This window comes from Mesoplodon mirus, assembly GCF_964341445.2.
Source record: "Mesoplodon mirus genome assembly, chromosome: 11".
Taxonomy (NCBI): Eukaryota; Metazoa; Chordata; class Mammalia; order Artiodactyla; family Ziphiidae; genus Mesoplodon; species Mesoplodon mirus.
In genome coordinates, this window is record NC_138987.1 from 14,199,749 (window position 1) to 14,223,554 (window position 23,806).

The 23,806-nt window shown below is 39.4% G+C and overlaps 1 protein-coding gene across 3 annotated transcripts in view; it reads right to left on the reverse strand.

Moving 5' to 3' along the window:
• KITLG (KIT ligand) overlaps nucleotides 1-23,806 on the reverse strand; it is a 107,649-nt gene that overhangs the window by 67,046 nt on the left and 16,797 nt on the right. For all 3 annotated transcript variants that reach the window (XR_014295396.1, XR_014295397.1, XM_082636876.1), the window contains exon 2: nucleotides 4,035-4,148. Coding sequence is in view for 1 of the 3 variants with exons in the window: in XM_082636876.1 (XP_082493002.1) it covers nucleotides 4,035-4,148 (114 nt within the window). In the remaining 2 variants the exon portion in view is untranslated. The remainder of the gene's footprint in view (nucleotides 1-4,034; nucleotides 4,149-23,806) is intronic.

A 23,806-nucleotide genomic window follows, 5' to 3' on the forward strand; every position in this document is an offset into this window, starting at 1 on the left:
TCTCCGTGGAATAAAAGAATCTCAGAGCTAAAAAGGGTCTCCCAAGTTATCGGATTTAGCAGTTCTTATCTTTTTGGGTGTCACAGACGTCTCTGGGAAGCAGATGAAAGTTATACATGCTCTTCTTATTTGACATTTGCAAGAATGTCAAAGTTTATGAATCCTAGATTAAGAACTAAGTATTGATCATGTTCTAGTTCCTCATTTTCAAAACCAGAAGTGGAATCCCAGAAAGGTCCAGGGACTTATTTGTCCAAGGTCACACAGCTGGGTAATAGCAGAGCTGGTATTCAAACACCCCGGTAAGCCTGACCTACTCTTGAAGATGCTTTTTTGCCCCACTGTTCTCTAGAGAGAGGCTGTGATGATCTATATCCATAAAACTCAAAAGTCACTCATGTTGCTGCTTGAATTAGTGAAATTAATGAGTTTTAGGCTAAGGATGGGAACACAGCTTCTTTTCAGACATGGAAACAACCCAATATTGTAAGTATTATGGCCTAAGCGGTCCTGCCACTTCTATGCAAATAACTATCACCTGGCATATTAGTCAGAAACATTAACATTCCTACATCTCATCTCCACAAGCTGTGATTCCGTATTTCTGAAGCAGGGCCCTGATAGCTATACTTTTAACACATACCCTAAGAGATTGTGACTGGATGGTTCTCAAATGATATCCCACAAACGCTGATTTAAAGCAGTGGCTTGCAAACATTTTTTCATAAGCTCAATTGTTTTTTCAAGCCAAGTCTTATTTAGAAACCCAGACACATAAATAATAAAAGCAGGGAGGCAAGGTGGGCTCTTGAAGCCAGTTTGAAAACCACTGTCCTAGAAGATACAGCACAGGTAATGGGACCAGAAGCTGGGCTTCACCACTCTTGGGTCTCAGTTTTCCTCTTTCTGAAGTACTTTGTCTAGATTGTTTCTAAATTCCCTTCCGACTCCAGTATCCTATGACCCCACAAATGCCACCACCACCATTACTGACAGACAGTATTTAGCAGGCACTTGCTATGTATGTTCCTAGCACTGTTCTATTCACTTATTTAATCTTTAAAGTTACTCTATGCGGTTAAGTACAGTTGACCCTTGAACAACATGGGTTTGAACTACATGGGTCTACTCATACCCATTTTTTTTTTTTTAACAGTTAAGTATGGCAGTACTACATGATCCATGGTCGGTTGGATCTGCAGATGCAGAACCACAGCTAGGCAGGAAGCTTGTATAGAGAGGGCCAACTACAAGCTGTGAGAATGATGTTCCACTGTTAACCCCCGTGTTGTTCAAAGGTCAACTGTACTGTTAATCTATTACACTGATGAGGAAACTGAGGCACAGAGAGGTTATGTGATAATAACTGTGGTAAAAAATTTATATATACATTCTCTTATTTAATCTACACTAAAAAATGGTAAGTAAGAACTGAGATTTAGAAACGTAGTTACTTATCTAAGGTCAAAGAGCAAGTGTGCCAGCTTCTAAAATCCATTCTTTGAACCAATAAATTAGCATAGGTTGGGTCCCACGCTATACCAGAAAATCTTTCAAATGGTATCCATTTATGTGTGGTTATTGCAGACTGAGTGATATGCACTCATATATTCATAGAGATGGGTTAGCTCCCAAACTAGATTATAAACACTCTGAGACCAGGGATTATTTTATATCTTTCAGTGTCCTACTCTGTGAAATACTGGCTGGGCATTAAGTAGGTCTTTATTCAGTTAGAAGTGATCTTCTAAGTCCTTTTTTGTTACTAACTTGATTTTTTCCCCCCCGATAATCCAAAGTAAACACACTAATTTCATTTAGATCAACTCTTGAAATTAAAAAGTTCCCCTCTGAGTCAGGTGCTCGAGGGTTGACAGAAAGACTTTTTTCAGTTTAATGATTTTTTACATTTGCCCTTGGGGGAAGGAATTATATTTTAGTGTTAATAAGTATCTCTTCCCAGGCACTTCTTTCTCCATGCTTCCTGCCATTTTTCACTGTATCAACTGATAGGTAACAGACTGAAAATATGCAGATGGTCAAAGACAAGAGTGGAAAATCTTGGAAGGTGCTTATAATACCTACTTATGCCACTTGAAAATATCGGTTTGACATTTCACAGGAAGTGGTGCTCATTAAGTAGCATTCCTCAAACAGTAAAAAATAATGACTATAAGTAATTTTTCTTAAATAGCATTTTAATTTTGGACATGCTCAGCGTGTGGTCAGATACACCATCACCTTCCATCTATGACTCCTTGCCCACATATTTGAAACTGGACACCTAGGACCACTTCAGACCTCCCCTGCTCATCTTAGCTCCATGGTTCAACCAGCAGCCCCATGAGAGCTGTAATTTCCCAGTTGTGGCCTACTTTAAGCCTTGTATTAATCTAACATTTATATAAATCCATACAACATAGATAAAACTACTCATAGTAAGAAATGAGATTAAATCAAGGTCACAATATTTTGGTCTCTAAACTGTGACAGAATAGACCATCTAGAGCACTGGTTCTTAAACCTCCTTCAAGGAATGTCTATAAATGTAGATGCCTTCAGACCTGCTGAATCAGTGGGGCCCAGACACCTATGATTTTCGTAAGCCCCACAGGTGATTATGATGCTGCACAGTGGTACACATCCTTACTTCATCGAACAAACATTTCATGAGTGCCTTCTATTGATACAAAATTTCGAATATAAACATTTTCTTTTTAATATAGTTTCTTGGTTCACAAACTAACATGCAGCTTGAGGGAAAGGATCATGATACATGTTTTGAAAAAAGTACTTCATCACCCCACCCCCATCCTTATACCTAGCTGGGCATATAGTAGGCAAATGTTGCATTGCTTTGGTCACCAGCTCCTCAAATAAAACATGGTGATACATCTTCAGGCACTGCACCAGAGAATTTTTTTAAACCTGGACTTTGTAAGTATCCAAAGAAATCTGCATGGGGTGTGTGTGTGTGTGTGTGTGTGTGTGTGTGTGTGTGTGTGTGTGTGTGTGTGTGTGTGTATTCTTAATTCTGCATTGAGACTAAGCCAGCAAGACTCAGATCGTAGCATTAAACTCTGTTTTGGAGTTTGGCTATGAACCCAAAATAAAACATATAAACCAGGAGATGCATATCAAAATAGGGAAGATAAATATCTCAAAAAATATACTTTTCTTTCTTTCTACATACTACATTCCTCATTTCTTTCCTATTCTCACATCACATCTGTTCCCTAGACAATATTCAAATAACTGAGGGCCATTTGGCTCTTTTGAACCAGGAACTTAGAAAACTGCTTCTCAAACTTTGTTCATCTTGAAAGCACACACTACAGCTCAAGTGAGCATGTACAATCACCGCTAGATCGTGAGAGTTGGGAGGAAGGCATTTCAGATGCTGTGTTATGCTCTCCGTCTCTGTGGTTTGCATCTTAAGAGAAGCATGGCACGAAGCCGGCAGTGACCAAGGGGCACCAGTGTAAAACGGCTTTTCCTGAGGGAAGAGTTCCAATGTGATGGATGTGGGAGATGAATCTGGTCAACATTTGGCCAAAAATGACTCCAACTGTGTTTACTGAGGGGACAAACACCCACCCGCATGTGACAGGGTCTTCAAGCTGTTGGAAAGGGGAGAAAGACCATCTCAGATCTTTTGTTAGGCTCGTTAGAGAAGAGTAGGAAGGCATGTGGAAGGGAAACAAAACACTTTTAAGAGATAATGGGGAACAAGCTAGTGCTGGCACATCAGCACACAGAGAACTCGCCAGTGTCCTTCACTGCCTGTGAAGGAGATGAAAAGACCAGCAAAGAAACAAAGCCACTTCCGTGGGGTGTAACGGGCCAACTTTACCAACAAGATGCTCCATGACCTTAAATATCTCCCTACCTGCTCTCTACAAACTCTTTAGAATAACTCAGTGACTTCTCTCCTGGTCTTCGAAAAAATACTAATTTGGGGCAAGAAAAAAGGAAATATTTTTCAAAAAGTACAAGAAAAAGAGTCACAGCAATTGAAAGCATTCCTTACTTACCAATTTTGTAACGTCTTTCACATCGTCAGTCACACGGTTCCTGCAGATCCCTTGAGTTTTGACGAGAGGATTAAACAGTAGCAGTTGAAGATAAATGCAAGTGATAATCCAAGTCTAAATGAAAACAGAAAAAATGCTGGTGATCATCAGTGAAAATCTGTAGTCACTAAAACTATTAACAATTAACATCTTCTGCCTTAATGTGGAAAAGGGAATCTACTTTTTTTTTTTTTTAACGCTACTGGCTTAAATACAATTAGATGCAATTCAATGCTGAGCATTCAAACTATGCTGACCAAATTTTTAAAAAATTTTCTGTTAAAATATGGTTTGGATTTTTCATTTCAATGACAGTATTGTTAACTTTTGTCAAAAGCTTTCTACGGGCAATTCCCCAATGGCAATTAGGAATGAACTTGTAGCAACATGTGAAGGATTTATCACTTAAGGTGTTTTCTAAAAACTAGGGAATGCATAAAATTCATACCTGAAGGCACCAAAAGAAACTTTCTCTACTTTAAATGTAGACTGTTTGGCAAGTAGCAGCAAAACCCTGAGCAGTGCTTTAATCCAATAATCTAATAGTACACCCAGTTAAAGTGAGGGGGAGAGAGAGAGATTTAGATATAGGACAGAATTTAACCTAATTTGTGAGACATCAAAAGAATCGTTGTTTTGAATCACAGCTTTTCAGCCATTTAATAAGGAAAAATATTTTCTTAGTCAATGGGAAGACATTCTTGAATCCTAGCATGAACCCACACTCACACGCCCCCCAAGACACCTCTCTTTGAAAATAACTCTTTCAAATATGTAAAATAGTTACCTTTGTGCATGGCTTATTTTTTCTTTTACACTATATTTTATGTTTTTAAAAATCTGGGCATCTATTTATTTTCTTCAGTATCTTTACAACACATAACAGAACCTTGAATATAAAAAGCTCTTAATAAATATTTGCTGGATGAATCAGCGACCAAGGTAAAAAAAAAAAGAGTGTAATGCTTCAAATTTGATACCTGTTTATTGAGCCTGTATTATGAGACAGGGACTGAGCCAGTCACTAGAGAAACAAAGGTGATAAGACACCATTGAAATGCAGATGCAGGTAAGTAAGTGACACCCACACCCTGTGATAAATGCTTTGGGAACTCAGAGGAGGAAAAAATTAATCCGTTGACCTTAAGGGAGAGAATTCGTGGCAGAAAGACAATGCCAAGAAAAGCCAGAGAGAAAATGTGATTCTGGCTGGATTTGAGGACAAAAGAAGAGTTTGCCTATATATGTCGAAGAAAACTATTCTTTTGTCCTCAAATCCAGCCAGAGTCACTTTTTTTTTTTTTTTTTGTGGTACGCGGGCCTCTCACTGTTGTGGCCTCTCCCGTTGTGGAGCACAGACTCCGGAAGCGCAGGCCCAGCGGCCATGGCTCACGGGCCTAGCCACTACCAAACGTAAGGTAGATAGCTAGTGGGAAGCAGCCACATAGCACAGGGAGATCAGCTCGGTGCTTTGTGACCACCTAGTGGGGTGGGATAGGGAGGGTGGGAGGGAGGGAGACGCAAGAGGGAAGAGATATGGGAACATATGTATATGTATAACTGATTCACTTTGTTATAAAGCAGAAACTAACACACCATTGTAAAGCAATTATACTCCAATAAAGATGTTAAAAAAAAAAAAGAGTTTGCAAGAGTTGACAAGGAAAGGACAAGTATTCCAGGAAAAATAAACAGCATGAGCAAAACATGGAGATGTGAAGATATTTTAAAATGTGAGAGTTCTTTTAAGAGTTAACATTCATCTATGGCATCTTAAAATTAAACAAAGGCCCATCTGCACATGGCTAGAAATCTTTCCTATTTATTATGTAACCATCCATGTATTATATGGAACTGGATTATTATTTTCAATTAATATCTGCAAGCTAAATAGATATTACACTGGATCAAATTATAATTATCATTTACTAAAATTTCTAAGACTACAATGCTACCTACATAGATAATAGTGGCTTCGAAACAAAACTAAAACCCTTTTATTGTTTTACCACTGTAATCTACGTATTTTAGCAGTAATCTTGCTTAATTTTGTTTAAGGCTACTTTGAGCATGGTGGGGTCCCACTCTTCATAGCATCATCTCCCTTGGATCAAAATGAAAACTGAATTGTGTAAATGATTTGTTTGGGGGATTCTTCTTTTTGGACAACCCCAACACATAAAATATCCTCTAATATCCCTTCATGTATGTAAGTATAATTGCTTAAACTCAAGCTTTCTTTCATACTGTCATTGCTAAGACCTAACCCTCCCTTGAAATATATTTCTCCAAGATCCTCTTCCATGATATGATTTTGGAATCCTCCCTAAGGACCTCTGAAAATGGCCAATCTCACTAATAACCATATTCATATTCTAGGCTCTAAGAAATATAAAGGCATGGGGTGGGGCAGGGGGAACTGGAGGAAGGTGGTCAAAAGGTACAAACTTCCAGTCATAAGATAAATAAGTACTAGGGACATAATGTACAACATGATCAATATAATTCACACTGCTGTACGTTACATAAGAAAGTTAAGAGAGTATATCCTAAGAGTTCTCATCACAAGGAAAAACATTTCTATTTCTTTTGGATTTATATAGATTTTGAATCTATATGAGATGGCAGATGTTCTTAATATGGTAATCTTAATATGGTAGTCACTGAATGATGTATACAAGTCAAATAATTATGCTGTACACCTTAAACTTAGACAGTGCATATGTCAATTATATCTCAATAAGACTGGACGAAAGAAAAGAAATATAAGGGCAGAAATTCTGTTGACTTCTCTTTGCCATGTCTTATGCCTGACACTGAAGAACTACACACATATTTGTTCACTCATTCATTCATTCAGCAAATATTTATTAAGCACCTAGTGCTACTGTGTGCCAGGCACTGTTCTAGATGCTGGGGATATATTAGTTAAAAAAAAAAAAAAAAAAAAAAGAATTCCTGCCATCATAAACTTAACTTCTAGTGAGGGAAGGCAGACCATAACCAATGAACATAATAAATAACCAGATTGTATAGTGGGTCAAAGGTGTGCTGTGGAAAAAGCAACATTAGATCACACTAAAGGGGATCAGGATTAGGATGCCTACTCTGCTCTACTAGCGGGAAGGTCTAAGGTTCAAGGTGACAGTCACACTCACGATGCATCAGAGGCCTCACGCAGCACCAAGTGTACTACTGAGCTGATACCTGATGGGGCCGCATTGGGAAGGCAATGTTTTATCAAAGATTAGGTGGAGCTAAGGGAACTATCCAAGCAGATGTCTGTGGGAGAGTATTATAGACAGAGAAGCTAGTGCAAAGGCCCTAAGGTCTATTTTGTGTTGTTTTCAACTGAATCTTTCAAGGTATTTTATTATAAAAGTAATATATTATCATTATCAAACATTTGGAGAAGAAAAAAAACTTAGTTGGAATGTCACTACCCTGACAACGTTTAGAAAGTATATCTTTTTTCCCCATTATTATAAAATAAATGCATACTGGTTAATTTAAGGAATCTGCTTTATTTAAGGAACAGCAAGAAGAAACCAGGAGGGCAGTGAAGATGATGATGTCAGAGAGAATGGAGAGGCCAGATCACGTGGGGTCTTGTATACCCACCTGGACTTTTGACTTTTACGGTGAATGAAAAGGGATTCATTGCAGGATTTTGAGCGTAGGAGAGATACGATATATTTAAAACTTTTTTAAAGAGACTGTTTAGAAGTTTCTTACAAAACTGAACATATTCTTACCATATGATCCAGCAATCATGCTCCTTGGTTCTATCCCAAAGAGGTGAAAATGTGTGTCTATACAAAAACTTGCACACTGATTTTTATAGCAGCTTATTCAAAATTGCCAAAATTTGGAAGCAACCAGGATGTCCTTCAGCAGGTGAATAGTTAAATAAACTGTGGTATATCTGGGGAATGGACTTTTACTCAGCACTAAAAAGAAATGAGCTATGAAGCCATAAAAAGACATAGAGGGAAAAAATGCATATTACTAAGTGAAGAAGCCAATCTGAAAAGGCTATACACTGTTTTGATTCCAACTACTAAGACATTCTAGAAAAGGCAAAACTATGGAAACAGTAAAAAGATCAGTGGTTGCCAGGGGTTGGAGGGGAAGGGATGAATAGAGCACAGAGGATTTTCAGGGCAGTGAAAGTACTCTATATGATACTATAATTCTGAATACATGTAATTATACATTTGTCTAAACTCATAGAATGTTCAACACCAAGAGTAAACACTAGTGTAGACTATGGGCTCTGGGTGATTAAGATGTGTCAGGGTAGGTTCCTCAGTTGCAACAAATGCACCACCCTGGTGGGGATGTTGATAACGGAGGAGGCCATGCATGTGTGGGGGGCAGGGGGCACTGGGGAAATCTCTGTACCTTCCTCTCAATTTTGCTATGAACTGCTCTAAAAATATAAATTATTTCCAAAAAAAAAGAGACCACTTTAATTGCTGTGACTTTAGGCTAACAATAGGTAGAAACAGAGTGACCAATTTGGGGCTATTGCTATAATCCAAGCAAGAAAGGGTCGTAGCAGCGCATTGCCCAGAGGTGGTTAGATTCTGGATGCCTCCTGAAGATTGAGCCGATAGGATTTCCTGACAGTTGGAGAGTGTTTTGAGAGAGAGTCAAAGACAACTCCAAGGATTCTGGTCTGAGCAACTGGAAGGATGGTGTTGCCATCAAGTGATATGGGGAAGGCTGAGGGGTAGAGAAGATTTGGGGGGCAGATCTGGAGTTAAGTTTTGAGTGTGCTCAGTTTGAGATGTGTTTTGAGACATCCTAGTGTTGAAACTAGGTCAGGATATTTCTATCTGGATTGAGGAGGGAAGTTTGGGCTGGATATATAAATATGACAGCTTTTGATATATAAATGGAATTTTAAGCAAAAGAGTGGATGAGACGATCAAGGGAGTGAGTACAATCAGAAAAAAGAACAAAGAACTGGGTCCTATGGTGCTCTAACCTTAAGAGGTCTGGCAAAAGATTTAGAACACACAAAGGAGCCTGAGAGAGGAGCCAGAGGAGTAGGAAGAACCCAAGTTAAAAAAAAAAGAAAAAAAGAAAAAGTAAAAGTACCTTAAGGAGAAGGTTAAACTATGAAACTACATCAAATACTCGCAATAGGTCAAGTAAGATGAGGACTGAGAACTGATCATTGGATTTAGCAGCATAGTCACTGGTGACATTAACAAGAGCATTTTTATTGAAGCAGTTTGGGAAAGGCCAGGCAGGAGTGGATTTAATAGAGCATGAGAGGTGAGTGATTAAAACCAGTGCGTACAGAAATCTCTGGCATTCCTATACACTAATGATGAAAAATCTGAAAGTGAAATCAAGAAAACACTCCCATTTACCATTGCAACAAAAAGAATAAAATATCTAGGAATAAACCTACCTAAGGAGACAAAAGACCTGTATGCAGAAAATTATAAGACACTGATGAAAGAAATTAAAGATGATACAAATAGATGGAGAGATATACCATGTTCTTGGATTCGAAGAATCAACATTGTGAAAATGACTCTACTACCCAAAGCAATCTACAGATTCAATGCAATACTTATCAAACTACCACTGGCATTTTTCACAGAACTAGAACAAAAAACTTCACAATTTGTATGGAAACACAGAAGACCCTGAATAGCCAAAGCAATCTTGAGAAAGAAAACCGGAGCTGGAGGAATCAGGCTCCCTGACTTCAGACTATCCTACAAAGCTACAGTAATCAAGACACTATGGTACTGGCACAAAAACAGAAAGATAGATCAATGGAACAGGATAGAAAGCCCAGAGATAAACCCACGCATATATGGTCACCTTATCTTTGATAAAGGAGGCAGGAATGTATAGTGGAGAAAGGACAGCCTCTTCAATAAGTGGTGCTGGGAAAACTGGACAGGTACATGTAAAAGTATGAGATTAGAACACTCCCTAAGACCATACACAAAAATAAGCTCAAAATGGATTAAAGACCTAAATGTAAGGCCAGACACTATCAAACTCTTAGAGGAAAACATAGGCAGAACACTCTATGACATAAATCACAGCAAGATCCTTTTTGACCCACCTCCTAGAGAAATGGAAATAAAAACAAAAATAAACACATGGGACCTAATGAAACTTCAAAGCTTTTGCACAGCAAAGGAAACCATAAACAAGACAAAAAGACAACCCTCAGAATGGGAGAAAATATTTGCAAATGAAGTAACTGACAAAGGATTAATCTCCAAAATTTACAAGCAGCTCATGCAGCTCAATAACAAAAAAACAAACAACCCAATCCAAAAATGGGCAGAAGACCTAAATAGACATTTCTCCAAAGAAGATATACAGATTGCCAACAAACACATGAGAGAATGCTCAACATCATTAATCATTAGAGAAATGCAAATCAAAACTACAATGAGGGGGCTTCCCTGGTGGCGCAGTGGTTGAGAGTCCACCTGCCGATGCAGGGGACACGGGTTTGTGCCCCGGTCCGGGAAGATCCCACATGCCATGGAGTGGCTAGGCCCGTGAGCCATGGCCACTCAGCTTGCGCGTCTGGAGCCTGTGCTCCGCAACAGGAGAGGCCACAACAGTGAGAGGCCCGCGTACCGCAAAAACAAAAAACAAACAAACAAAAAAAAACTACAATGAGATATCATCTCACACCAGTCAGAATGGCCATCAGCAAAAAATCTAGAAACAATAAATGCTGGAGAGCGTGTGGAGAAAAGGGAACACTCTTGCACTGCTGGTGGGAATATGAATTGGTACAGCCACTATGGAGAACAGTGTGGAGGTTCCTTAAAAAACTACAAATAGAACTACCATATGACCCAGCAATCCCACTACTGGGCATATACCCTGAGAAAACCGTAATTCTAAAAGAGTCATGTATGAAAATGTTCATTGCAGCTCTATTTACAATAGCCAGGAGATGGAAACAACCTAAGTGTCCATCATCGGATGAATGGATAAAGAAGATGTGGCACATATATACAATGGAATATTACTCAGCCATAAAAAGAAATGAAATTGATCTATCTGTAATGAGGTGGATGGACCTAGAGTCTGTCATACAGAGTGAAGAAGTCAGAAAGAGAAAGACAAATACCGTATGCTAACACATATATATGGAATTTAAGAAAAAAAAATGTCATGAAGAACCTAGGGGTAAGATAGGAATAAAGACAGAGACCTACTAGAGAATGGACTTGAGGATATGGGGAGGGGGAAGGGTAAGCTGTGACAAAGTGAGAGAGTGGCATGGACATATATACACTACCAAACGTAAGGTAGATAGCTAGTGGGAAGTAGCCACATAGCACAGGGAGATCAGCTCGGTGCTTTGTGACCACCTAGAGGGGTGGGATAGGAAGGGTGGGAGGGAGGGAGACGCAAGAGGGAAGAGATATGGGAACATATGCATATGTATAACTGATTCACTTTGTTATAAAGCAGAAACTAACACACCATTGTAAAGCAATTATACTCCAATAAAGATGTAAAAAAATTTTTTAAATAAATAAAAAATTTAAAAAACCAGTGCATATAGACAGCTCTTTTAAAGAGGTGTCCTTCAAAGGAGAGCAAATAAATAAATGAACAAAGAAATAAGTAAAAACAAAGTGAGATGGGAGTTGGTGAGGAATTAGGTTGGGGGGAGGTGAAGGTCTTATTTATAAGATGGTAAAAATACCAGGATGTCTGTATGCCTATGGGGATGATCCAGTAGGAGGTGCAATTGGCACTGTGGGTCAGAACAGAGAGACATCAGATGTCCTCGAGAAGACAGGAAGGGGTGAGATCCTGTCTCAAGCATAGGGCCTGGCTTTAAATAGAGTACATACTGTAGTTCATCAGCACCATCAGGCAGGATGTCTGAATGTGTATGCAGATGCTTGTGCTTTCTGAACAATACAGTGAATAACAGCTTCCACTTACTGAACATTTACTATGTACCAAACATTTTGTCTAGCTTACCACAAACAAAATTTAAGTTTCATCTATCCTAATTCTGAAGATGAAGAAACTGAGGTAGAGAGAGATTCAGTGACTTCTAAGTGGTGAGATCAGGACGAAAACTCAGGTTTGTCCAATTCGAAATCCTGTCGTCTTCACCACCTCATACGGTCACAGCACTTCAAGAAAGCTGTTACATCACTGGTGAAGACTCTGACGCCATCTCTCCAACACTTTAATAATTTTTCAAATATCACGTATATGGAGGTAAGTTTGTTCCCTATTCCAAGCCAAAGCTGAATATTGTACATTTTTCAGAACTTTTAATTTTATAATTTTTATATATGTTCTTTGATAGTTTAAAAATATATATTAATACAGACTTCTATAATAATTGCAAAATAATTTCACCAGGGCAGCATTTTTTTTTGGATCAGTTATATACAAACATCTGTATGGATGATTTTGCTCAATTTATTGGAGTCTATTTGGTTAGGACTAAACTTAAATCTGTTAATACGTTTAAATATCCCTGAGAGAATATAAATTGGTGCAGTCACTATGGAAAACAGTATGGAGTTCCTCAAAAAACTAAAGATAGAGTTGCCATATGATCCTGCAATCCCACCCCTGGACATATATCAGGAGAAAACTGTAATTCAAAAAGATACATCCACCCCAATGTTCACTGCAGCACTATTTACAATAGCCAAGACATGAAAACAACCTAAATGTCCATCAACAGATGAATGGATAAAGAAGATGTGACACATATATACAATGGAATACTACTCAGCCATAAAATAAAATAATGCCATTTGCAGCAACATGGATAGACGTAGAGATTACCATACTAAGTGAAGTCAGACAGAGAAAGACAAACAATATGATATCACTTATATCTGGTATCTAAAATATGACACATGAACTTATCAACGAAACAGAAACAGACTCACAGACATAGAGAACAGACTTGTGGTTGCCAAGGGGGAGGGAGGTGGGAGTGGGATGGAGTGGGAGTTTGGGATTAGCAGATGCAAACTGCTATATATAGAATGGATTAAACAATAAGGTCCTACTGTATAGCACAGAGAATTATATTCAATATCCTGTGATAAACCATAATGGAAAAGAATATGAAAAGGAATGTATGTGTGTGTATGTGTGTGTGTATATATATATGTATGTATAACTGAATCACTTTGCTGTACACCTGAAATTAACACAATGTAAATCAACTATACTTCAATAAAATAAATTAAAAATAAAAACCAAATATCCCTGAGAAACTTATATTTCAAGAGGCATTTTATTTTAAAGCTATTAAGTAAACTGATAATTTAACTTTGTATATACAGTTGACCCTTGAGCAACGCAGGAGTCATCTGTGTATAATTTATAGTCAGTCTTCCCTATCCCTGGTTCCTCAGCATCTGGGGATTCAACCAACCTGGGACCATGGAGTACTGCAAGTACTTACTATTGAAAAATACCCACATATAAGTGGACCCATGCAGTTTCAAATGCATGTTGTTCAAGGATCAAGTACTTTGCTACTGATGAGTATTCACCTTTCATAAAATTCAATCATTCACTCAGGCATAACTAAACATTAGGATGGGGGAGCAGTCAAGGCAGAAATGTACTGAGAATTCTGCACAGCAGTAGTAATACCTCCCTATCAGTATTCTTGGGAGAGGGCCGAAATGAGGAGCTTACTTCTTTAAATGGAAAAGTATTTTTTCCATATTATTCTATGCAGAAATTTTTCTAATATATAGTACACACATTTCCCTGATTTCCTAAACAGTGGCTAGAAATATTAAACTTTGCTTCTCTTTGATGATTCATTTTCCTCAAATAAAGTGAAGACTAAATGAAATAAGCCAGACACAGAAAGTCAAATATCGTATGATCTCACTTATATGTGGAATCCAAGAAAAAGAAACGTCGAACTCATAGTAACAAAGAGTAGAACAGAAAGGTGGGTGCCAGAGGCTAGGGGGTAGAGGAAAATGGGGAGATATTGATTACAGGGTACAAACTTTCAGTTATAAGATGAGTAAGTTCTGAAGACCTAATGTACAGTATTTTGACTACAGCTAATAATACTATATTGTTTACTTGAAATTTCCTAAGAGAGTAGATCTCAAGTGTTTTCACCACACACAGAATAAAGGGTAACGGGACAGTTTGACTGTGGTCATCATTTCACAATGTATCCATATATCAAAACATCCCATTGTGCACCTTAAATGTATACAATTTTATTTGTCAGTCACACGTCAATAAAGCTGGGGGGAGAAAGCATTTTGGTTATGTAGTTGTGACTGCCCACCTCCAAGGAGCTCCAAATTACTGTACTTGTTTGAACAATTGTTTTTACAATTTTATTTTCATTTTTGTTGGTTTGTTTCTTAGTTTACCTATTTCTCCCATACTGTCAGGTCATTATTTGCAACGTATTTTTACTGTTAACATGACCATCTCTAGCCTCCTGTAGTCCCGGCGGCAAACACAACACATGGCCCATAGTGGGTGCTTATAGTAGGCAGAATAATAGCAAAAAGACAGCCATGTCTTAATTTTCTTGGAATTTGTGACTATATTGACTTATATGGCAAAATGGACTTTGCAGATGTGATTAAGCGAAGGACCTTGACGTGGAGAGATTATACTGGATTCTCCGAGTCCCATCTAATCACACAGGTCCTTACAAACTGAGAACGTTTCCAGCTCTGGTCAGAGAGATGCAGTGATGGGAAAAGGGTCGGAAAGATGTGACACGGTAAGGACTTGACTTGCCATTGCTGGCACTGAAGATGGAGGAAAGGGGCCAGGAGTCAAGAAATGCAAGTGGCTTCTAGAAGCTGCAATAAGCAAGGAAACAGTCTCCCTTAGAGCCTTCAAGAAGGCACAGTGTCATCGACACCTTGCTTTTAGCCCAGTAAGCCCCATTTTGGACTTCTGAATCTCCAAAACCATAACATCATAAATCTGTATTGTTTTAGGTCACTAAATTGGTGGTGATTTATTCCAACAGCAATAGAAAAATAAATCAGAGCTCAAAAAACTTACTTTCTGGGTGAATTACTGAATGAATGGAGCAGTGTGCAATGTTCAAGCTGCTCGTGGTAAGGAAAACACACTGCCCCGCCAGTATTCTGGGCCCCCAACGCCTGCTTTAAGCAAAGCAGCTCCGTTTTTTTTCTTTTCTATTTGTTCATGCTTCTGGGTAAAATTTTGTTCAAACAAAGGTTTCCAAGGGCAAAAAAGGAAAAAAGTTCACACTTTTGAAAACCGGTAGTGTGATGGCAGGGTATAGAAGATGGATCCAGAAAACCTCTGAGCTCCACCATGTGACTTCAAACAAGCCAGTGAATCCTTCTGAGTATCTGTTTATCAGTCTCTAAAATGAGAATCGTTTTTGCCTTACCCGTTCACTGAGCGGTGGTGAGAATCTTTTCAAACCACAGGTGTTGTGCAATGATCTGCTGTGTGGATTATAGGTTTTGGATTGTCTAGGAAATCAGGGAAACAAGTGCTTAAAAACCATACAAATAAGAGTCTGGGAAAGGACTTTATCGAATCTTGCATGAACCAAGAGTCTGACCTTTAGTACACGGGTATGTTGATGCTGATTTGGGGGTCAGATGCATTTTTCAATTTATTTCTTAGTTCTCAACTGTGTTGAGAGTAGCTTCGGTTAATAGACAATTGACTTCCAATGGAATTTTCTCTCTCTTCCTCTTTCTCTAACTTCTGGAAACTCCAACAAGGGTATTCGGATGCCTGAACGTGTGCGCAGGTGCTCACACACACACCCTATTAGATAGAAAGCTGAAGCAAAATGTCCCTGCGTTTGTGACTTCTGCTCTAAAACGTATTGTTTCCATTTGGGTAATCATCTCTTGCTGTTTTTTCTGTAACACTCTCTGCTTCTGCATATGACATTTTTCTTTGGCTACTTTGTTTTTAGCATCGTACAACTCTTCTCTAGGTCACGCTTGTTGTGTGATAACCTCTCATTTCACGATAACCTCTCACTGCACGGTCACATTAAACTAATCTTATTGTCGGCAGTTCTAGATTTTTTTTTCAATTTAGAGGCATGCGTCAAAAGTGTCCCCCATGTACTCTGCACAACACTCAAAATTCCAACAACCCTTTCATTGCTAAAAGTTGCCTTCAATTTATTTACATGATGAAAAAACGAATGAGAAATCCTTATGCACTGTTAGAACTAAAATATGCAGTAGAAACAGTCATGGTGGAGGGAAGTAATAGTGACTAAAATACACACTCAATTGTGAATGACAGATATAGCAGGTCTCTTTCTGGGAGCAGGTTTTAACAGTGGCAGATGGTACTGAAAAGGAACTTTAAAAGGGAAAACTTACAGGAAGACAAGGCTGGACACTCTGAAGGCAAAGGTCTTACTTAAATCTCATTTTTGTTGAGAACCAATCTCAACAGACCCCAGTGGAATATTCACCCATTCATCAATTCTTCCTGAGCATAACAGCCTTCCGTACAATAAAAAGCCACATTCCAGAGAAAGAAACTGTAAAGCCCCCCTAAAGCAAACTATTTACTTGATCTGAACATGCGTTATTACACAGAAGTCAGGTTGCAGACTCCTTTCCTTTAGTAGAAACTAACATGCATGCAGGCCAAGAACATCAGGGCAACATATGCTGTTCAGGAAACCAGAAGATTCCAATCTTCTAAACTTGGGAAAAAAACCAAACTTTTCTATGACCAGGAAAAGTGGTTTTAAAATATTCATTGCCAGGATCCACGTTACAGACTTTTCAAAGTCGAAAAGGTAAGTGGGGCATCTGTGTAGCTCGTTTTCTTTATGCAGAGAACTACAAAATAGTATTAGGACTGCCCCGAACAAAACAGCAGCTGCTGCCAGAAACAACATTCATCTCTTCTTTAATCTCGCCTGCCAGCTAGCCAAGCAGGCAGTTCCCTTGCAGCCCAAATGTGCTTTGGAAGAGAGCCAACTGGCTCAGCTACCCAGAGCCAGGAAAGCAAGTTACCAAGATACAGGTATAGGAATTAGTCCTGAGTTCAGATTTTCTGCGGTCATAGGAACCATACCCTCCCCAAATAATCTTAACCTAAAGCAACAACGGACCATCGGTCAGTGAATAACGGTTTAATTCTATATGACTTCTTCCTTAAGATTTTTTATTGCTCAACAAGATTTCACCATTTAACATTATGAAGGAAATACCTAAGCAACCTACACTGACACAAATTCTTCTCTACTGATTGTCCAGTAATCTCGAAGGGTCAAAGGAAACCGCAGATTGGTCGTTTTTAGTGCTATGAGGAAAGGAGACATTAACAGGCCAATTAAGTGAAACTCAAACCAGCTTGAAGTCCAAGTTGGTTCACTAAAATCCTGTAAAGTTACTCTTCTGCCTCTCTCAATGCAGATCTTTTTGTGAAGCAGGATATTTGGAAATATGGGTAAGTATGCTCTTATAACAAAATCTGAACTTCCTAGAAGTGATTTGCTTAATAGAAAGGCAGACAATGGCTTTAAGGTAAAAGGAGAACTTAAGGATTTCAAGGTATTAAATCTATAGGAAGAAATGGGGAGATGGGGAGAATCACCCTGTGACAGTTCATCCTTACTCTATATTTAAATGCTACTTAAAGGGGGAAATGACTCACATATATTGACTCCTACTAAGGGCCACACATAGCAGTTTGCAGACGTTATTTAGCATGATCTTCCCATCAACAGATAGATTATTTTTATCCCATTTTGTAGGTAACACATGATTCAATGAGATTAAGTAACTTGTTTATGGCTACTCTTCTAGTAAATCCCTGGACCAAGTTTATTCTTTTAATTTAATTTTATTGAAGTATAGTTGGTTTACAGTGTTTTAGGTGTACAGCAAAGTAATTCAGTTGAATATATATATTCTTTTCCATTCTTAGGTTATTACTAGATATTGAATATAGTTCCCTGTGCTATACAGTAGGTCCTTGTAGTTTATCTATTTTATATATAGTAATGCGCATCTGTTAATCCCAAATTCCTAATTTATCCCTCCCTCTCTTTCCCCTTTGGTAACCATAAGTTTGTTTTCTATGTCTGTGAGTCTATTTCTGTTTTGTAAATTAAGTTCCCTTGTTTCTTTCTTTCTTTCTTTTTTTTTTAAGATTCCACATATCAGTGATCTCATATGATATTTGTCTTTCTCTGTCTGACTTACTTCACTTAGTAAGATAATCTTTAGGTCCATCCATGATGCTTCAAATGGCATTATTTCATTCTTTTTTATGGCTGAGTGACATTGCATTGTATATATGTATCACATCTTCTTTATCCATTCATCTGTTGATGGACATTTAGGTTGTTTCCATGTCTGGGCTCTTGTAAATAGTGCTATAATGAACATTGGGGTGCATGTATCTTTTTGAATTACAGTTTTCTCTGGATATATGATGAGGAGTGGGATTGCAGGATCACATGGCAACTCTATCTTTGGTTTTTTAAGGAACCTACATACTGTTCTCCATAGTGGCTGTACCAATTCACATTCCCACCAAGAGTGTAGGAGGGTTCCCTTTTCTCCACACCCTCTCCAGCATTTATTATTTGTTGACTTTTTGATGATGGCCATTCTGACTGGTGTGAGGTGATACCGCATTGTAGTTTTGATTTGCATTTCCCTAATAATTAGCGACGTGGAGCATCTTTTCATGTGCCCATTGGCCATCTGTATGTCTGGACCAAGTTTAAATCAAGACTAGAAAGAGGGGCTTCCCTGGTGGTGCAGTGATTGAGAGTCTGCCTGCCAAGGCAGGGGACACGGGTTCGTGCCCCGGTCCGGGAAGATCTGACATGCCACGGAGCGGCTGGGCCCGTAAGCCATGGCCGTTGAGCCTACGCGTCCAGAGCCTGTGCTCCACAACGGGAGAGGCCGCAACAGTGAGAGGCCCGCATACCGCAAAAAAAAAAAAAAAAAAAAAACGAGGGGGTCAAAGGCCTGAGCTCAAAGAACACTCACAATCTTGATCGTTTTCTCCATCACATCAGATGACAAGCCAGGTTTGCAAAGGTCACTGTATGAGCTTCCCTGATTATGTGATGTGTGCTGGACATACCAAGTACCTCTGGTTGAATGGAAAAAACTGTTGAGATGTAACCCTTTATGGAAGGTGCTCCAACTGAAACAAGGGGAGTTGCTGTCTTATGTTTAGATCAAAGTGTAATCATCTGGGGGTGTTTATTTAGAATGCAGATTCCTGGGCATCATGTGGAATCCAAAATTCTGAGGGTCCATCTCAGGAATGTGTACTTTTAACAAGATTCTTAGGTACTCTCTGAAGTCTGAGACATACTATTTTAGGCTGTACTAGCTCATGGGTGCTATATCATTAGAGAAAACAAAAATGTCTGAAAAGGTAAATGAGGTTGCATTTGGTTCAAGGGCTACATATTAGATACTCCTGATTTAGAGGAACTTGGAGAAAGAAAAGTTAAGTAGTGCATGTAGAGGATACTGTGAGTTGACTCAATTCCCAGTCCCGCTCTCTGAGCATATTCTTCTATACTGTAGTGGCTGCAAAATTAAAATCTCCGTATCTTGGACTCCATTGCAGTTAGCTAAAGTTGCAGGTATGACTTAGGTTTCAGCAGTCAGGCACAACTCTGCAAGATTTGATATGGAAAGAAAATCCTGGAGAAGAGAAGCTTGATGGATGCCGGGCAGGCATTTTGCTGGGTGGTAGTGAGGCAGTGAGACCCTGGTTGTACAGCACTTGCTGTTATGTAGCTGCTTTACATACTGCCTTGGGCTTAACTGTGTTCAGGGTGATGGGAGTGTTCTGAAATCTCAACCTGTTCTTCTAGCCTTTCCAGTGGTTTTATAACCCATCAAATAAACTTCAATATATCCCTTTATGTTTAAACTAGCTAGAGTAGATTATATTGTCTGCAACTAAACCCTAAGCACTAGGAGAGAAAAATCCAAGTTACTGAGGATTTATTTCTCATAAAGGTCAGTCTAAACTTTCCTTAGGAATTTTCCGTTAGTATTTCAAAATTCGAATTGTAAAATAACAATCATTTAAATTTTATCCTTAAAAGGCAGTTTAAAAAAAATGTATTTATTTATTTATGGCTGCATTGGGTCTTTGTTGCTGCGTGTGGGCCTTCTCTAGTTGCGGCGAGCAGGGGCTACTCTTCATTGTGGTACGTGGGCTTCTCATTGCAGTGGCTTCTCTTGTTGCTGAGCATGGGCTCTAGGTGCGTGGGCTTCAGTAGTTGCGGCTCACGGGCTCTAGAGGGCAGGCTCAGTAGTTGTGGCGCACAGGCTTAGTTGCTCTGCGGCCTGTGGGATCTCCCTGGACCAGGGCTCAAACCCATGTCCCCTGCATTGGCAGGTGGATTCTTAACCACTGCGCCACTGGGGAAGTCCTAAAAAGGCAGTTTTTGATTGGCAATCCATGAGAATGTTAATGCAATTCTACCACCTGAAGCCCAGCAAAGCATCTACCTTTGACGTGCTCAGGACATGTTCCTCTGATAACAATACACTTCAACTGCAGGTTCATTGCTTACGAAAGAGATGAGATGATGTTTAGAAAAGAAGAACATCAGCAAAGTAAGATGTAGATTCAAATCCTGATTCTGTCACTTACATGCTGCAACCTTCAACAAATTATGGAACCTCTCTGAGCCTCGGTTTTCTCATGGTGATAACATTTCTTTGGATTTTTGAAAAGGTTAATAAATAAGACAATGTTATAGTAGACCATGACATGACTGTTAATGCTATACTGGTATACCTTGGAGATATCGAGGGTTCAGTACTAGACCACCGCAATAAAGAGAATATTGCAATAAAGCAAGTCACACTAATTTTTTGGTTTCCCCTTGCGTATAAAAGTTGTATTTACACTATGCCATCATCTATTAAGTGTGCAATAGCATTACAACTTAAACAATGTACATACCTTAATTAGAAAATACTTTATTGTTAAAAAATGCTGACTATCAACTGAGCTTCAGCAAGTCATAGTAGTCACATCAAACATCACTGATCACAAATCACCATATTATAATAATGAAAAAGTTTGAAATACTGTGAAAATTTGTGATACAGAGACACAAAGTGAGCAAATGCTGTTGGAAAAGTGGCACTGGTAGACTTGGTCCAGGCAGGGTTGCCACAAACCTTCAATTTGTTAACAAAACAAAACAAAACCGTAATATCTGGGAAGTGCAATAAAGTGAAGCACAATAAAACAAGGTAGGCCTGTAGTTATTATTTTATCACTACTACTAATTTTTTAAATGTTGACTTTTCAATTAAAAGCTATGCTAAGAGTGGATGTCACAATCCCATTTATGTTCTGCTTCCCCCATAGATTAAAGATCAGCACAGCAAGGTGATAAAAAGAGGTTGTGAAACTGACCCTTGGGCTTGGATTTGGGATCAGCTCTCCCACAGCGGGCAGGCTCATCTCTACCTGGAGCAAAAGTGAGACTGAATTGTTTGGGCAATGGGTGAATGTTAACCTGAATAGTAGAGTTTCAAAAGTCAACTTTAGCTTCAGTAATAATCCAAGATGGCTTAAGAAAACAAAGTGTGTTTACTCAAGCACAGAGAACGGTATAGAGTGGGGGGCTGGGAGGCGGTGATTCTAGAATCAGGCTGCCCTAGCTTTTTTTGTGTGTGTGTGTGTGATACACGGGCCTCTCACTGTTGTGGCCTCTCCCATTGCGGAGCACAGGCTCCGGATGCGCAGGCTCAGCGGCCATGGCTCACGGGCCCAGCCGCTCCGCGGCATGTGGGATCTTCCCGGACCGGGGCACGAACCCGTATCCCCTGCATCAGCAGGCAGACTCTCAACCACTGCACCACCAGGGAAGCCCCCAGGCTGCCCTAGCTTTAATCTCTATTCTGCCACTGACTAACCTTGTGGCCTTTGGAAAGTTATTCATCTTTCTGTGCTTCAGCTTCCTCACCTGTATTATGGGCCTAATAATAGAACTTACTTCACAAACTTCACACAAAGTTATATAGACACTTGGTATATAGTATCTGACAGGCAGTTCACCCTCATAAATGTCCATGATGGTTATTATCACGGCTGTCTTTTCAACCACACCTAGAACAAGCATCCCCAGTAATGTCATTTCCAAAATTGAAGCCTGGTGGTTCAAGCCGCAACTCTGAGCACCATCCTTGATCCTTCCCATTTCCCTAGTTCCATATCCACTCTGTCAAATGCCATTAGTTCTACCAGCAAAATAAATCCTGAAACAGTCACTTCCCTCCGTCTCATCTGTACCACTACAGCTTGTGCCGAAATTCCCTACTCCTGCCTGGAAGACAGCAAGGACCCTCTAAATAGCCTTCTTTGCTTCCATGCTTGCTTCTCACAAGACTGTGGTCTTCAGGGAATGCAAAACATCACCACCTGCTTACAACCTCTGAATGCTTTTCCATTACATTTACGATAAAATACAAACTCCTGCTCGAGGTATACAAGGCCCTATTTAACGCAGACTTGCCCACCTCCATGCTCACTCTCACCATGCCCTCTTCCCACACCATACTCCAGCTACACTGGCCTCCTTTCTGTTCCTGAAACACCGGGAATGTATTCCTGCCTTAAGCCTTTGGCACTTAGTTACAAGCTTTCTCCCTCCTGGGCTCTGAAAGAGGCAAGTCGTTCTGATCATTCAGGCTTCCGTTCAGATATCACCTTCTAGGAGAAACCTTCTCAGGTGACCTGCCTTAAGCAGCTCCAGCACTCTCAGATCAGTTTTATTTCCACCGAAGCACTTTTCATCAGAAATAAGAAACTGATGATAACCCAATTCATTTACTCTCATCACCTGTTCCTTCTGACAAGTGTGCAAATGGGGTGAGGATGAGAATTACACTATTCTTGTTCATCATTCTTATCTCTAGCACCTTGAACTGCTCAAATACTCCTACCATCAAATTCTCTTTCATGTAGTACAGACCATTGTGGTAGCACTCTCTAAACTGTCTGAATAGAGAATAAATTCAGGTATGTGAAATGGGGCACAGATGAAGTCAGGACAGTGTGTGATTCGCCGCTTAGCAGATGGTGGCCCTACCACACAATGGAATTGCAACATTACCCACCAGTTGTGCTTGTTACCTGTCTCCTGCTCGAGTTTGAGTCCCATAAGGCAAGTACTTTCCGTCCCTCACTGTTTTGTCCAAAGTGGGTAGGGCAGTGCTGAGTACAGACAAGCCTTTCATAAACATTTGTTGAATGAATGAATGAATGAAGGATAAACAGAAGAGTTTTGCTCATCCATTAGGCATAAACCATTGTCCTCCTTCCTACTCTTGGGTCCAATAACTGCTAAACCTTAATGATAACAAGGGTGAGTAATGTTGCAACATTCTCTTAATTATCCAAAATGTGACATTAGCTAAATGCTTCTCAGTTTGAATGTTTAAACTTTTTCTTTGCACCTTTAAATACTTCTCTAGCCCATGAAAATGGAAAATTAGGATATAAAACCAGGGATAGACTGTAAGCCCCATGAAGTGCAGGAATAATGTGTTTTGCTCACTGCTGTAGCTTTAGCCTCTAGCACAGTGCTCGGCTTGTAGTAAATGCTAAATAAACTTTTTTTTTTTAATAAACTATTTTTAATGAACAACCAGTGGAAAATGCCTTCACTGGCAGATGTGGCCAAAATGTGATAATGACCCAAAGTGCAGACCCGC